The 18,099-nt window shown below is 46.3% G+C and overlaps 1 protein-coding gene across 1 annotated transcript in view; it reads left to right on the top strand.

Moving 5' to 3' along the window:
* Positions 1 to 18,099, top strand: part of LOC116975564 (contactin-associated protein-like 5) — a 480,271-nt gene that overhangs the window by 54,752 nt on the left and 407,420 nt on the right. The window contains exon 4 of the mRNA XM_033024851.1: positions 12,901 to 13,041. Within this exon, the coding sequence (XP_032880742.1) occupies positions 12,901 to 13,041 (141 nt within the window). The remainder of the gene's footprint in view (positions 1 to 12,900; positions 13,042 to 18,099) is intronic.

Here is an 18,099-nt window from a genome sequence, read left to right as displayed (position 1 = left end):
CCCTCTCCGCCTCTCCATCTATGTTATCTATCCATATCTCCCTCTCTGCGTCTATTTATCTCTCGAAGAGACGGTAACAAATAGGATGCATTTTACAATGTTAGATGAAATGGGGTGGTGGCAGATTGCTGTGGAGCATGAACCAGGGTAGGAGGCCGACGTTGTTGTAAATTCCAGGTCCTTTAATAAATGCTTCATCCAGAGAAATCCATCTTTCTGGCAGCAGCCGGCCACATCAGAATTCCAACTTGTTCTCCGCCTGTTAATCACGTTGCTCTCAGGCTTGAAGTTACCGCGATAGTCCATTGTTTATCCAGGAATCTAGGAAGCGATGTTTGTCACAGGTTCAGCTACTTCATCATAAAGAGTGCATGCAATGAATAACTTGCAAAGCTGAAGTGCACAAAGCCAGCTGTGGGAGAGAAAAAAAACAACACAAAAGTTCAGAATTCATAAGTGATAGGAACATTGAAACATAGACGAATAGTTGCATTCGGCCCTTCGAGCCAGCACCGCCATTCAATATGATCATGGCTGATCATCTAAAATCAGATCCCCGTTCCTGCTTTTTCCCCATACCCCTTGATTCCGTTTGCCCTAAGAGCTAAATCTAACTCTCTCTTGAAAACATACAGTGAATTGTCCTCCACTGCCATCTGTGGCAGAGAATTCCACAGATTCACAACTCTCTGGGTGAAGAAGTTTTTCCTCATCTCAGTCCTAAACGGCCCACCCTTTATTCTTAAACTGTGACCCCTGGTTCTGGACTCCCCCAACATCAGGAACATTTTCCTGCCTCTAGCCTTTCCAATCCTTTAAGAATTTTATATGTTTTTATTTAAGATAGCCTCTCATCCTTCCAAATTCCAGTGAAGATAAGCTCCGTCGATCCATTCTTTCATCATATGTTAGCCCCACCATCCTGGGAATTAACCTGGTGAACCTACGCTGCACTCCCTCAATAGCAATAATGTCCTTCCTCAAATTAGGGGACCAAAATTGCACACAGTACTCCAGGTGTGGTCTCACCAGGGCCCTGTACACCTGCAGTAGGAGCTCCTTGCTCCTAAACTCAAATCCTCATGCAATGAAGGCCAGCATGCCATTAGCTTTCTTCACTGCCTGCTGTACCTGCATGCTTACATTCAGTGACTGATGAACAAGCACACCCAGGTCTCATTTCTCCTCCCCTTTTCCTAATCTGATACCATTCAGTTAATAATCTGCCTTCCAGAACTTGCCACCAAAGTGGATCACATGTATGCACATTATACTGCATCTGCCATGCATCTGCCCACTCACCCAACCTATCCAAGTCACCCTGCAGCCTCACAGCATCCTCATTGCAGCTCACACTGCCACGCCACACAAACGTGGAGATGTCGCTTTTAATTCCCTTATCTAAATCGTTAATATATATTGTAAATAATTGGGGTCCTTGCACCGAGTCTTGCGGCACCCCACTAGTCATTGCCTGCCATTCTGAAAAGGACCCGTTAATTCCTACTCTTTGTTTCCTGTCTGCCAACCAGTTCTCTATCCATGTCAATACCAAAACCCCCAATACCATGTGCTCTAATTTTGCCCACTAATCTCTTATGTGGGACCTTGTCAAAGGCTTTTTGAAAGTCCAGATACACTACCTCCACTGGCTCTCCCTTATCCATTTTACACTTTACATCCTCAAAAAATTCCAGAAGATTAGTCAAGCATGATTTCCCCTTCATAATTCCATGCTGACTTTGACTGATCCCGTCACTGCTTTCCAAATGCGTAGCTATAACATCATTAATAATCGACTCAAGCATCTTCCCCACTATCGATGTATATACCACCGGTCTAAAATTCCCCGTTTTCTCTCTCCCTCCAACGCATCCATGATCCACGATTTCTAGGCCCACATCCTTGAGTACTCTGGGATGCAGACCATCAGGCCCTGGAGATTTATCTGCCTTCAGTCCCAACAGTTTACCTAACACAATTTCCTGACTAATGTGGATTCCCTCCAGTTTCTCCTTCCCACTAGATCCTTGGTCCACAAGTATTTCTGGTAGATTGTTTGTGTCTTCAATAGTGAAGTACTTGTTTAACTGTTCTGCCATTTCTTTGTATCCCATTATAAATTCACCGGTCTTAATATGCCTCTTCCTTGGATTGAACACTATCCTTGACTTCCCTTGTCAGCCACAGTTGAGCCGCCTTCCCTGCTTTATTTTTTCGCCAGACAGGGATGAACAATTTTTGGAATTCATCCATGCGATCTTTAAATCTTTGCCATTGCAACTCCACCGTCAACCCTTTAAGTATCATTTGCCAGTCTATACTAGCCAATTCCTGTCTCATACCTTCAAAGTCTCCTTTCTTTGTGTTCAGGACCCTAGTCTCTGAATTTTACTTCGGAGTCACGTGAGTGACTACGTGAAGAACCCGCCAGGACGCATGCGTGTCATATCGCTTCACGCATTGCGAAACGACAGGCGGGGTGGAGCGTTCCCCCGCAGCGGTAATTTTGAAACCGAGACCGCAGGTAAGTGAATTACTCTGCGGTCGTTTTTTGTTTCCCGCGCTGTTTTTTACAGGGGGAAACTGGACAAAAATAGAGTCCACAAGGGTTGCGTCTAAAGCTGGCTGGGGAGGACCGCGGAGTTGCGGGCAGCCAGCAGCAGCTGAAGGCACCAGATCACCGTGAGTGGGATCAGCTGTGCCCGACTTGGTACCCGCGCCGGCCAGATCAACACCACGGCCGGGCGGGAAGGCTATACGGAACAGAGCCGTTGACTCTGACAAGTCGGACTGCAAGAAATGCCGCGGGGGACCAGCGTTGCTGGGGCCAAATGGAGCGGCTTATGGAGCAGATGCTCCAATGTGACAGACTCCGGGAGATGGAGTCTAGTCACAATGGGTTATACAAACACCCACAGCAGCACCTTACGTAGGGCTGCACAGTGCATCTCCCTCGACAGAGGGGAGTACTGGGGGTCAATTCTGGGCTGACCCTGAAGAGGGGTTTGCTGAACAAACAACAAGTGTGCAGGGGGTGCAGGAAGGAGAAAGAAGGAGCTCGATGAGAGGACCTCCTACACTCAAAAACAGCACCCTCACGCACCCACCAGCAGAGCAAGACAATGAGATGCTGGTGAAAGCTCAAAGGCCGGACATACAGGACAGCAGTCTTTTTTAGGCCATGGCCCAGACTGGTCTTCGTGGAAAATGCGCAAACCCCAAAACCCAGACACCGGCGCCTCAACCTCCTCGAAGACTACACAGGAAGGAGTAAACTTTCTACTGGTAACCATGGATGTAGGTGGGTCTGGTCCCTTACTAATTATAGGAAGTGTGGATAATACACATATCGGTGGAGATTACACTTCTTTTGGGAGGCATGGAGTGCATTAACAACAGACACTTATATCCTAAACAGTATCCAGGGATATACCATTGAATTTGTGCACAAAAATAGCCCCAGTTCAGCATGTACCGAACCGAACGTTCATACTTTCACGAAAATAAAAATTGGAAGCACATGCTGAACTGGTGAGACTCTACGCTAAGGGGGTTATTGAAAAAAGATGGTGGTTGTCGCATCATCATAGATTTGACCAAATTGAATACATTTGTGCAGTATGTTCATTTCAAAATGGAAACCTTTGTTACTGCCAAACAATTGATTTCCACAGGCTACTTCATGGCCAGCATCGACCTAAAAGATGCTTACTATTCAGTGCCTATACGGACTGATCACCGTCGTTATTTAAAATTCAACTGGATGGGGCAGCGCTTGGCAGTATAGTGCTCTACCAAATGGATTAACATCAGCCCCAGGCTGTTTACAAAAATTTTGAAGCCAGCCCTAGCGTTTCTTTCGGAAACAAAAACATATGATCATGGCCTATCTAGATGACATATTGATTGTGGGCTAAACTTTGGAATTAGCCAAACTAGCTGTATCAGCCACCAAACAATTGTTTGAGAAACTGGGGTTTATCATCCATCCAGTTAAATCTAAACTAACGCCTTCCACCATAATGGATTATTTGGGGTTCACTATTGACTCAGTTCACATGTCGGTGACTTCACCAAAGGACAAGGCTACAGTCTTAACTAAGGCCTGCAACAACCTCATTGACATCAGTGAACCATCTATCAGATTGGTAGCAAGGGTGATTGGCAAAGAAGTGGCTGCTTTCCAGCCACACAATTTGGACCTTTGTATTATCAAAATTTACAAAGGGCAAAAATACAAGCACTCAAAATTAATGCTGGTCATTTCGACAGACCAATGAAGCTACCAATCAAAGCAATTATGGAATTAAAATGGTGGAGGGATAACATTCGGCATTGTGCCAGCCCTATCATTATCAGCAACCCCTCAGTGGTGCTACAAACTGATGCCAGTGCAGCTTGGTTGGGGTGCTACCAATTCCATCTCCAGCTGTGGAGGTAGATGGAATGCACAGGAGGCATCATTACTACAGACACTTGGCATAAACTACCTTGAAATGTTGGGTGCGTTCTATGGCCTAAAGTCATACTGTTCTGGAATATATCACCAGCATGTTAGACTACAGATTGACAATACCACCGTGGTACCATATATTAACCATATGGGTGGAATCAAATTGACATCATGTGACAATCGGGCTAATACAATTTGGCAGTGGTGTATCCAGAGAAATATTTGGATATCAGCAACTTACCTACCAGGTAACCTAAATTCAGTGGCAGACACCAGGTCACGTAAATTCAATGAAAACATCGAATGGATGTTGGATATAAAAGTATTTGCTGATATTGTAGCACGGTATGGAACACCAGATATCGATCTATTTGCATCTAGACTCAATCACCAGTTACCAAACTATGTTTCTTGGGAACCAGACCCTGGGGCATCAGCGATAGATGCTTTTTCGCTGCATTGGGGGAATTTGTTTTTTCTATGCATTCCCTCCTTTCTGCCTCATCAGTCGGGTATTACCAAAATACAACAAGACTCGGCGTCTGGTATTTTGGTAGTGCCCGATTGGCCTAATCAACCATGGTTCCCTGTGATACTCAACATGGGCTTAGAACCATGTATCACCATCCTGAAACGACCAGATTTGTTGGTTCATCCCGTAACTGGGGATAGCCATCCATGTCATAATACGACAAACTTATTAATTTGTAGAGTTTAAAGAAACCTCTACTGGAACTGGGACTGACGGACCGAACATTGAACATTATCTCAGCGGCTCACAGGCAGTCCACCAAAAAACAATATCTGGTATACATCAGGAAATGGGAGATATATTGTCACAGAAACAACAGCACTTACAGCTTGATGAACATAACGTCTGTTCTGGAATTCCTGGCAGGCCTCCATTATGATGAGGGGCTCAGTTACAGTGCCATTAACTGCGCCAGAAGTGCCCTTTCAGCATATCTATGGCGAGGATCAGAACGTCATTCTGTTGGGACTCACCCCCTGGTATCCAAACTTATGAGGGACATTTTTAATATCAATCCCTCAAGAACCAGGTACTCCCAAATATGGGATGTGAGTATTGTCCTAACATTGCTAAGGAATATTGTCCCTCATAAAATAATGATCAAACTTCAAACTGGTAAGTTCTCGTTTAATCTTATTATTAACTGTGTCACTTTCCATTCTAATGCAGAATTCCACCATATTATGGTCCCTGTTGCCCTCGTACACAGCTAACAATGGCCTGTTTCCTTTATCATCGTCACTTTTTGGCAAATCTTTCATTCGCTTGTTCTAAATCTCTCTACATCACCGTCTATATCTGTCGTCTCCCTTTCCCCTGACTCTCAGCCTGAAGAAGGGCCTCGGCCCAAAACGTCACCCATTCCTTGTCTCCAGAGATGCTGCCTGACCCGCTGAGTTACTCCAGCTTTTTTTGTGTCTGTCTCCGATCAAACATCGTTGCACAAGCTCCTTAATTTTGGCAAAGTGCGAGGTCACCTGGCTTCAGTTTGTATCCCAGGATTAATAAGTGAAGTGAGAGGCAATCTGCAGACAGTGGTCATTGATTTTCTGCTGAGATCTGTCTTCATTTAGCAGCCATTATGAAGACAATGTGGGTTGGCAATGCACTCGCCAGACTCACCAGACTCCATTAGTGTCATAAATCCCGCACATATGCTATCAATCGTGCTCTCACCTCGCTGAGTCAGAGTTTGGGCTACTTTGGTCCAGTTTACAGATACAGCGTGGAAACAGGCCCTTCGGCCCACCGAGTCTGTGCCGACCAGCGACTACCATGCTCATTAACACTGTCCTGCACACACTAGAGACAATTTACACTCACACCAAGCCAATCAACCTACAAACCTGTACGTCTTTGGAGTGTGGGAGGAAACCGAAGATCTCGGAGAAAACCCAAGCAGGTCATGGGGAGAACGTGCAAACTCCGTTCAGACAGCACCCGTAGTCAGGATCGAACCCGGGTCTCCGGCTCTGCCAGCGCTGAAAGGCAGCAACTCTACCGCTGCACCACCCAGAGGGACCATAAACACCTGATGTAGTGTTTTATAACCGTGTTGGTTTCAGAGTCACAGGTTACATATTTTCAAGGAATAAGTCTGAAGAAGGGTCTCGACCTGAAACGCCGCCTATTCCTTTTCTCCACAGATGCTGTCTGACTTGCTGAGTTACTCCAGCCTTTTGTGTCTATCTCCAGTTTAAACCAGCTTCTGCAGTTCCTTCCTACACATGTTCAAGGAACGTACTGACTACAGACTGCGCTGCTTATGAAGAGAAGGTGATCTAAGTAGACAGACACAAAATGCTGGAGTAACTCAGCGGGACAGGCAGCATCTCTGGAGAGAGGTGACATTTTGGGTCAAGACCTTCATCAGCAGAGGTAGAGGTAGGAACAGAGTGGCAGAGACTAGATGGGAGAGGGGGAGAAAGTGAGAGAGGGCAGCAGGGTGGCACAGTGGTAGAGTTGCTGCTTTACAGCGCCAAAGACCGCTGGTTTGATCCTGACTGCGGTTGTTGGCTGTACGGAGTTTGTACGTTCTCCCTGTGACTGCGTGGGTTTGCTCCAGTTTCATCCCAAATTCCTAAGACGTACAGATTTGTCGGTTAATTAGCTTTGGTAAAAATTGTAAAATTGTCCCGAGTGTCTCGTGTACGGGGTGATCGCTGGTCGGCGTGGACTTGGTGGGACAAAGGGCCTGTTTCTGCACTGTATCTCTAAAGTAAAGTAAAGAGAGAGGGAGAGAGAGGGAGATAAGGATAAGGACAGTCATCAATGGATATGTAGGAGGGAACTGCAGATGCTGGTTTAAACCAAAGGTAGACACAAAATGCTGGAGTAACTCAGCGGGGCAGGCAGCATCTCTGGAGGGAAGGAATTGGTGACGTTTTGGGTTGAGACTGAAGAAGCATCCCGACCCGAAACGTCACCTATTCCATCTCGCCAGAGGCGCTGCCTGTCCCGCTGAGTTACTCCAGCATTTTGTGTCTATCTTCGGTGTAAACCAGCATCTGCAGTTCCTTCCTATTTATATCTCTGCTCCCTTTCCAGCTTGATAACATTTCCTGTAACAGGGTTCCCAAAACTAAGCACGATATTCTAAATGTGGCCTCACCAACATCTTATATAACTACAACATGACCTCCCAATGTTCTATACCTTGTAACCTAGTGTAGATATCCATAGAGAGCATGATTTATGTGAAGTCATTGGTTTGAGAGAACCACCACTTGCGGTGAACTAATCAGCCGTCCATAGTACATAGAATAGAATAGGAACAGGCCCTTCGGCCCACAATGTCTGTGCCGAACATCAATAGATGGATGGATGAATGATTATATGGATGAACTCGCAGACATTCATGTGAAATGGGAAAACGAGGCACTCTGTTGGAAAGGAATGTGTTGGAATCTGTGTGTAAGTTTGCAATTTGAATTAGGAAAAAAAAACTAAATCACAAAATAAGCCAACAGCATTCAAGCTGAACAATTGCTTTACCTGTAAAAAAACAGGCAAGGATAATAAAGGAATAACTACAGAACTGGTGGAACTCTAAAGTAGTTTTAACAATGAAGTAGCCTATTCGCACAAATTGTAGAATAAAACCCCTGTCCCACTTAGGCGATATTTTAGGCGACTGCAGGTGACTAGGCTGTCGCCATATGGTCGCCGGGGTGTCGCCTGTATGGTCGTGGGTGGTCTCCTCAGTCGCCCAAAGAATCGTAGCGTTTTTCTGGTCGCCGCTGGATTTTGGAATGTTCAAAACTTGTCGCCGACAGTTGGCTTGTCGTAGGTTGTCGCCAGGATGACGTAGGTTCACTGGTGAATTCCATTGGAGACTGCCTACGTCAACCGGCGACAGGTACCGGCGACTGAATTGTCTTCAGTTGTCCTCAACAGGGTTGACTTCGGTTGTCGCCTGTGTGGTCGTAGGTTGTCGTAGGTGGACGTCCTAATGGGTCGCTGTTTGTCGGTAGCTTGCCGCAACTTGACGTCGACTAGGTGGTAGGTTGTTGTATACATTGCCGTAGACATTGTCGTAGGGCGTTCCATTCGCCGGTTTATCGGCGACCTGCTCTGACTATGACAGCCTCCGGTCAGTCGATGAAAAAATCGCCTAAGTGGGACAGACCCATAAGGGAATTAGTTGCACATATAGTACCTTGATGAAAGTATTATGTTTAACATTTCTTCTAAGAATCACAAAGTTGGATTCATGGGAGGTGGTCTTGGAGGGGAGGATGCTCCTCAAACTGCGGAGCACCTTGGACAATACAGCTCACCCCCTCCGTGACACACTGGCCAACCTGAGGAGCACCTTCAGCAACAGACTGGTTCCACCAAGATGCAGCACAGAACGCCACAGGAGATCCTTCTTCCCTGTGGCTCTCAAACTGTACAACTCCTCCCCCTTCTGCCATGGGGTAGACTGATACTGACTTGTCCACCCCCCCAGGCCCCCAGGCCCCCCCCCCCCCCCCCCCCGCCGCCAAATCTTTGCACCTGCCCAATCCTTTCCACTCAAAACTTTAATTTCATTTTTCATGTGTTTTGTGTTTTTTTGAGTGCTGGCAGAAATCTATTTCCCTCCTGGGATAAATAAAGTTATATCGTATCATATCATAAAGCAGTCATAGGCAATCATGCCAGGAAATTAGAATTCACGTATCATGAACCCAACCCAAAACGCCACACATCCTTTCTCTCCAGAGATGCTGCCTGACCCGCTGTGTTACTCCAGCAGTTTGTGTCTATCGACCAGGAACGGGCAGACGTGATAGTAGAGTTAGAAACATAGAAAAATGTGTGTATATATTTATATCATGGTATATGGACACATTTATCTGTTTTGTAGTAAATGCCTGCTATTTTCTGTGTGCTTAAGCAAAGCAAGAATTTCATTGTCCTATACAGGGACACATGACAATAAACTCACTTGAACTTGAACTTGAAATAGGTGCAGGAGTAGGCCATTCGGCCCTTCGAGCCTGCACCGCCATTCAATATGATCATGGCTGATCATCCAACTCAGTATTCTGTACCTGCCTTCTCTCCATACCCCCTGATCCCTTTAGCCACAAGGGCCACATCTAACTCCCTCTTAAATATAGGCAATGAACAGGCCTCAACTACCTTCTGTGGCAGAGAATTCCAGAGATTCCCCACTCTCTGTGTGAAAAATGTTTTCCTCAACTCGGTCCTAAAAGATTTCCCCCTTATCTTTAAACTGTGACCCCTTGTTCTGGACTTCCCCGACATCGGGAACAATCTTCCTGCATCTAGCCTGTCCCACCCCCTAAGAATTTTATAGAAATTCTTAAGGGGTTGGCACATGGACAAAGTGGCTTTTAGATTGGCACATGGATGTGCAGGGAATAGAGGGGTATGGATCAAGTGCAGGCAGCCAGAGGAGATTAGTTTAACTTGGGAAATTGTCAGCAGCATAATCAAGGAAGAGTCGCACCCTGACCACTACCTCTTCTCCCCTCTCCCATCAGGAAAACACACACCTCCAGATTCAGGTTTAAGAAGGAACTGCAGATGCTGGAAAATTGAAGGTAGACAAAAATGTAGACTCAGAGGGCAGTGGATACTGTATTTTCAAGAGAGAGCTAGATAAGGCTCTTGGAGATAGCCGAGTCAGGGGATATGGGGAGAAGGCAGGAACGGGGTACTGATTGTGGATGATCAGCCATGATCACATTGAATGGCGGTGCTGGCTCGAAGGGCAGAATGGCCTACTCCTGCACCTATTGTCTATTGTCCATTGATTGTAAGCTGTCCCTAGTGTGTGTAGGGTAATGTTAATGAGCAGGATTCACTGGTCGGCATGGACCCAGTGGGCTGAAGGGTCTGTCTCCACTCTGTATCTCTAATTAAAAAAACACATTCAACTATTTTGACAGCTTTACTAAGATGATTAACTGCCGAAAGATCTGTAGGCAGGTGAAGAATATCATGAAGGCAGGTGAGGTACAGGGTCCTGGGCTAATTGACTTCGGTAAAAATTGTAAATTGCCCCTAGTGTGTGTGTGTGTGTGTGATAGTGCTAGTGTACGGGGATCGCTGGTTGGTGTGGACTGAAGAGCCTGTTTATCTAACCTAAACTAAAATGACAGTTCAATTAACAAAGCTAAAACGACATTCACGGAGGTCGCCTTGTTTAATAGCTGGACATGAGGCTGAAGCAAACTCTCCTTCACATCATCCAACTCAGCAAGACAGCAGAACAGCCTCCATCTGCAGAATGTTGTCTGCTGTATTTAAACAAGGCCATTTTCTTGCTACGGAATCATTATCTCTTCTCAGTAGATTGATTTACCATTTAGAGAGATCTTGAAGTTGTAAGCATCCCTGCTAGGAATTACAGCGTCTGCACTGTTACTGGGTGTGTGCCTAAGGTGTTTGTATCAATTTATTTAGACAGCTGTTTAGCATTAGCTCTAACCTACTTACACCGCTGCTAAATTGGTGAACAGCAGAATTTGAAATGAACGCCAATGAGTCTCTTCTGTGGAGATATGTGGAGACAAAGAACTGCAGATGCGGGCTTGTACCAAAGAGAGGCGCAAAGTGCTGGAGTAACCAAGTTCTGGAGTGGGTCAGGCAGCATCTCTGGAGCAAAAGGATGGTGTAACTGAAGAAGGGTCCCCAACGCAAAATGTCACCCATCTTTCCTATAACGAGGTGACCAAAACTGAACACAATACTAACTGAACACCAAACTTGACCTCACCAATGTCTTGTACAGATGTAACATGATCGCCCCAACTTCTATACTCACCACCCTTCTTCTTGTGTATGGCGTGCACAGCCTAAATTTATAGGACAACTTGTTCTATTTGATCTTATTTGATTGTGCACGCCAGGTTGATTCCATTCGTCGAAACAGGGCGGACCACGTGAAGGTAGATTTGTAGACCCAGGAGATTCGGAGGCTCCAACCGCAGGTCTGGTAGACAGTAACACCGGGAGCCCGCGGGTCCCTGCTGGGAGACCGCTTTTCGGGGCTTCCGCAACGGCGACCTCTCCCGCCCGAGTTGCGGGGTTGAGGATGACCTTGGGCAGAGGCCTTACATCATCGCCCGGCGCGGCTTTAAATGGCCGCGGGACTTGTTAGCGCACGCCGGGGGCTCAAACACCAAGACCCGGAGCGCGGCCTTGCATCACCCGGTGCGGCTTTATAATGGCCGTGGGATTATTTACCATCGCCCGCCGGGGGCTTTGACTCTGACATCGGGAGGAGAACGAGGAGTGCAGGGGAGAGATAAGACTTTGCCTTCCATCACAGTGAGGGGGAGATTCACTGTGATGGATGTTCGTGTAAATTGTGTTGTGTCTTGGTTCTTCTTGTTTGTATGATTGCAGAAACCCTCTGGGTTCAAATGACAACAAATAAATTGTATTGTATTGTATTGTATAGGTTGCAATCTCCCACCCCACTCAATACCCCGACTAATGAGGACAGACACAAAATGCTGGAGTAACTCAGCGGGGCAGGCAGCGTCTCTGGAGAGAAGGAATGGGTGACGTTTCAGGTCGAGACACTTCCTCTGACTTATGAAGGCCAACGGGCCCAAAACCTTCTTGACCACCCTATCTTCAGTACCTTCAGGAACAGACTGGTTCCTCCGTGTTGCAGCACAGAACGCCACAGGAGATCCTTCTTCCCTGTGGCTATCAAACTGTACAACTCCGCTCCCTTCTGTCGTGGGGTAGACTGAGACTGATTCTCCCCCCCCCCCACCCCAATCTTTGCACAACCCCAATCCTTTCCACTCATCACTTTAATTTCATGTTTCATGTATTTTATGTTTTATGACTGTTGGCTGATCAACTTCCTTCCTGGGATAAGTAAAGTTCTATCGTACCGCATAGAAACTTACAACATTCTTAAGGGGTTGGACAGGATAGATGCAGGAAGATTATTCCCGATGTTGGGGAAGTCCAGAACTAGGGGTCACAGTTTAAGGATAAGAGGGAAGTCTTTTAGGACCGAGATGAGAAAATCATTTTTTACACATAGAGTGGTGAATCAGTGGAATTCTCTGCCACAGAAGGTAGTTGAGGCCAGTTCATTGGTTATATTTAAGAGGGAGTTAGATGTGGCCCTTGTGGCTAAAGGGATCAGGGGGTATGGAGAGAAGGCAGGGATGGGATACTGAGTTGGATGATCAGCCATGATCATATTGAATGGCGGTGCACCTATTTTCTATGGTTCTATGTTTCTATAGTATCCACCACTGATTTGAAGCACTTGCAAAGTCATTCCCTGAAGTTGCTGACACATGAATGTTTCAAATGTCTATGAGTTAGTTGTTGATGTTGGGGACGTTACTATTTCTGTATATTGTCGGCGAGTGTTTCACAAGCGTAATGATGTGTGCGTGTGCTTTTGTGTGTCTTTCTCTTGTAGCTGAGCATTGGGGGGACTCCAGTTCCAAGCAAATCGATGCCATCTCAGAGGAAGAACTTCAACGGCTGTATTGAAAATCTCCATTACAATGGAGTGAATGTTATTGATCTGGCCAAGCGACGGAAACCTCAGATATACATTGTGGTAAGAACTTGGAGACAAAGATAACTGCGAAGGATAAGGGAAAGATAGAATTAGCGGTTTAAGTGTGAGGATGGATTTGTGAATTAAGGTGAAGAACTCAGCTAACCGCCTCAGCTAACCGCCTCACGCAATAATGAAAGCTTGCTTGAATTGAATTGAATTGAATTGAATTATGGAAGGCAAGCTAGCACAATTAATCGAGCGGCACAGTGGTGGAACGGGTAGAGTTGCTGCCCCACATCACCAGAGACCCGGATTCAAGCCCGCCTTCAGGTGCTGTCTGTGCGGAGTTTGCACGTTCTCCAGGTCACCGCCTGAATTTACTTTGAATGCTCTATTTTCCTCCCACATCTCAAAGACATGCGGGTTTGTAAGTTAATTGGCCTCTGTGAAATTGTCCCTAATGTGTAGGGATAACATGGAACTACTATGAAAGGGTGGTTACTGGTTCGGTGTGGATTAGCTGGGCCATTGGGTCTGTTTCCATGCTTCATCTCTAAACTAAATTAATTTGTCCCATTACGACTGATTGCTCCTTCACCAATCTCTCAATTCTCTTTTCAATTTGACTTTCCTCTTAATCCCATTGATGTTGTTAGTTTTTTAAGGTCACCCCTGTTAATTTCTGTCACAGGAGGCTCGGTCTTTGAGTAAAATGAGTTCTCAATTATTTTAAGTTTAGCTCATCTTGTAACAGTGAAAACCATCCATAGATAACAAAATAGAATCACGTTGGCACGAACCAGATTGGCATGAATCAGGGCAGCACGGTGGCTCAATGGTACAGTTGCCGCCTTACAGCGCCAGGGGCCCAGATTCGATCCTGACTGCGGGTGCAGTCTGTACGGAATTTGTACGTTCTCCCCGTGACCTGCGTGGGTTTTCACCCTGATCTCCGGTTTCCTCCCACACTCCAAAGCCGTACAGGTTTGTAAGTTAAGTGGCTTGGTATAATTGTAAATTGTCCCGAGTGTGTGTAGGATAGTGTTAGTGTGTGAGGATCGCTGGTCGGCATGGACTTGGTGGACCTGTTTCAATGCTGTATCTCTAACTATACCAAAACTAGACAGAAAGAACGACTTGAATTTAAGTTGCACATACCATTCTGTGTAGATATGCTTCTGATTTTAGACCCTTTAGTTTCATGCATATGTGTTTGGATGTTGTTTCTGATCATAGACTCTATCTGCAGTGGGATTACTGCAGACTCTTTTTATTAGTTCTCTGCTTCTTTGTTCAATTGTCATTTCTCTTTATAACTTCTGGATAACAAACACTTCATAAATGCTGTATACGCCAAGATCGTAAGATCATGTGATCGGAGCAGAATTAGGCCATTCGTCCCATCAAGTCTACTCCGCCATCCAATCATGGCTGGTCTATCTCTCCCACCTAACCCCATTCTCCTGCCTTCTTGCCACAACCGCGGACACTCAGAAACAAGAATCTATCTATCTCTTCTTTAACAGTATCCATTGAGTTGGCCTCCACAGCCTTCTGTGGCAAAGGATTCCACAGATTCACCACCCTCTGGCTAAAGAAATTCCTTCTCGTATCCTTCCTAAAGGAACATCCTTTAATTCTGAGGCTATGACGTCTAGTCCTAGATGCTCCCACTAGTGGAAACATCCATTCCACATCCACTCTATCCAAGCCTTCACTATTCGGTACCTAAGCCTTTCATATTCCCATAAACTTTCACATAAGTTGGAAAGAGTACAGAGCAGATTTAGGAGGATATTGCCAGGACTTGAGGGCCTGAGCTACAGGGAGAGGTTGAGCAGGCTAGAAAATTATTTCTTGGAGGGCAGGAGGCTGAGGGATGATCTTATAGAAACGTGCACAATCTTGAGGGGAGTGATAGGGTGAACGTACAGAATCTTTTTTATAGAAACATAGATAGAACCCTAGAAAATAGGTGCAGGTGGAGGCCATTCGGCCCTTCGAACCAGCACCGCCATTCATTGTGATCATGGCTGATCGTCCCCAATCAACAACCCGTGCCTGCCTTCTCCCCGTATCCCTTGATTCCACTAGCCCCTAGAGCTCTATCTAACTCTTTCTTAAATCCATCCAGTGATTTGGCCTCCACTGCCCTCTGTGGCAGGGAATTCCACAAATTCACAACTCTCTGGGTGAAAATGTTTTTTCTCACCTCAGTCATAAATGGTCTCCCCTTTATTCTAAGACTGTGGCCTTCAGGAGATCTTTTTCCGCACCGTGAGCCTAACCACAAGTTGTACGAGTGGAATTAGGCCATTCGGCCCATCGAGTCCACTCCGCCATTCAATAATGGCTGATCTCTGCCTCCTAATCCCATTTTCCCGCCTTCTCCCCATAACCCATGGCACCCGTTCTAATCAAGAATTTGTCTATCTCTGCCTTAAAAATATCCATCATCTTGGCCTCCAGCACTCTGGCAAAAATGTCCACAGATTAACTCCCTTCTGAGTAAAGAAGTTCGTCCTTACCTCCTTTCTAAAAGAACGCCCTTTAAAGATATAATGATGTAGTCAGATACAGTAAGACTAATAATAATAATAATAATACATTTTATTTAATGGGCGCCTTTCAGACATCTCAAGGACACCTTACATAGTAATCGGAATAACATATATTCGGAATATAACAAGTAATAAAGACATCACAGAGACACAAATTAAAAACAGAATTCAATCCAAAAACAGAAAATCAAAAACACAGTGTGAAGAGAGAGCAGCGGCAGCCAAAGCGCGCCAGCGTCCACTCTCTCTTCACGGCAGCCATCTTGGACTAGTGGGAGAACTGGGAAGGGGAAGGGGATGGAGAGAGAATGCAAGGGCTTGATTGTAATCACGTATTGTCTTTCCGCTGACTGGTTAGCACGCAACAAAAAAGCTTTTCACAGTGCCTACCCATGACTATAAGCTAAACTCATTTTGGATCATTTACTTCTGATTTAAACTGTGGTAAAGTTAGGCTTAAAATCAGGCAATATTCAATTGTTTTAAAATGTCAGATTATGTCAGAGGAGGTCAATGAAGATGGAGCAGAGAAGCACTTGCTGAATAAATGCATGATATTAGTGCGGTGTCAAGGAGCTGGTGGTAATTTGCCTTGTTTTGAGGTCATGGTAGACTTGGTCATTAGCAAAGCATTAACATAGGCCGTGATTTATCTGCTTAAAATCCCAGTCAGCCGTTGACATAGAGGACAAGAGCGAATCCTAATGGTGAAGCTGTCCGTTCGAATGAACAGCTCAATGTATTGAAGAATTCCTTCACCGCAAATTGGAGGAGCAGCACCTCATATTTTGCTTGGGTAGTTTACACCCCAGCGGTATGAACATTGACTTCTCCAATTTCAGGTAGTTCCTGCTTTCTCCCTCCTTCCCCTCCCCTTCCCAGCTCTCCCACAGCCTACTGTCTCTGCCTCTTCCTTTCTTTTTCATGCAACCACCCCCCCCCCCCCCCATGCACATCAGTCTGAAGAAGGGTCTCGACCCGAAACGTCGCCTATTCCTTCGCTCCATAAATGCTGCCTCACCCGCTGAGGTTCGCCAGTATTTTGGTCGAAGTTCTTTCAACAGGTCAGCCTGGACTGGCATCCGGAATTGTGTTTGTGTTCCTAGACTTGTGAGCTGTAAGCTGCAGGAGAATCTGAATCACCTGGAGCGGCAATGCATCAAATCCCTTATGAACTTCTTTTATTCTCTTTGTGCACATCAGGCATCTTAACGGCAGCATGCTAACTGAAAGGTTATCGGATTAGGACACACACATAACTTTTTATTTAGTTAAGGTTAAAGATACAGCACGCAAACAGGCCCTTCGACCCACCGAGTCCGCATCGACCAGCGCTCCCCGCGCACTAACACTATCCTACACACACTAGGGACAATTTACATTTTTACAAAGCCAATTAACCGTGCCACCCTCTCTCCTAAAAAACATTGTTGTTTTCCCATCGTTTTTGCAGATTCTTGTAGTATCCTTAATTTAGTTTAGTTTAGAGATACAATGTGGAAACAGGCCCTTTGGTCCACCGAGTCCGCGTCGATCAGCGATCCCCGCACACTAAAGGGCCTGTCCCATGAGCATGCAACCTGCATGCGGAAAGCGCGACCAAACCGGAAGCGGGGGCCGCGCGGAGGTCGAGTGATCCCCGTACAGGGCCTGTCCCACCAGCATGTGTCTGCATGCGGCAAGCGCGACCAAACCAGAAGCGGGGACCGCGCGGAGGTCGAATGAGTGACGTGAAGTTCGAGCGAAGTCCGCGGGAAGTTCGCGCATGACGTACGGCGTCAATACGCTGTGTCCGGTGTCGAGACGCTGCGTATGCCTGTCGAGGCGGTGCGTACGGTGTCGAGGCGGCTGCGGGCCGGCAGGCTGTTGCCGCGCGGAATCGTTGAACACGGTCAGTTTTTCGGAGCCCCGCGCGATGTCGGGACCAGCCCCGCACAACTCCATACGGATCCGACAATCGAAGTGGGACCGGCCCTGCAAGGCCGTATGGCTCAAGCGACCACGTTAGGTCGTGCTTGCTGCATGCAGTCGCATGCTCGTGGGACAAGCCCTTTACACTATCCTAAACACACTAGGGTAATTTTAGATTTATACCAAGCCAATTAACCTACAAACCTGTACGTCTTTGGAGTGTGGGAGGAAACCAAAGATCCCGGAGAAAACCCACGCAGGTCACGGGGAAAATGTACAAACTCCGTACAGACAGCACCCGCGGTCGGCAGCGAACCAGGGTCTCTGGCGCTGTAAGGCAGCAACTCTACTGCTGTGCTGCCGTGCCATAAGGTGGTGACCAGAACTGTAAGCTTTCTGCATGGTGACCATTTTTGTCTTTAACGGCAGGAATCCACACCCCACCTAGTCTTTCTGTAACCTGCAGGAAAAATGTTCCCGATGTTGTGGGAGTCCTGAACCATGGTTTAAGAATAAGGAATTCCCTGCCGCAGAAGGCAGTGGAGGCCAGTTCACTGGATGTTTTCAAGGGAGAGTTAGATTTAGCTCTTAGGGCTAAAGGAATCAAGGGGTATGGGGAAAAAGCAGGAACGGGGTACTA

The sequence above is a fragment of the Amblyraja radiata genome, chromosome 7 (genome assembly GCF_010909765.2).
Source record: "Amblyraja radiata isolate CabotCenter1 chromosome 7, sAmbRad1.1.pri, whole genome shotgun sequence".
In the NCBI taxonomy this organism is placed as follows: domain Eukaryota; kingdom Metazoa; phylum Chordata; class Chondrichthyes; order Rajiformes; family Rajidae; genus Amblyraja; species Amblyraja radiata.
The sequence above is the reverse complement of the archived record's forward strand: the minus strand, read 5'-3'. Positions and strand labels throughout refer to the sequence as shown.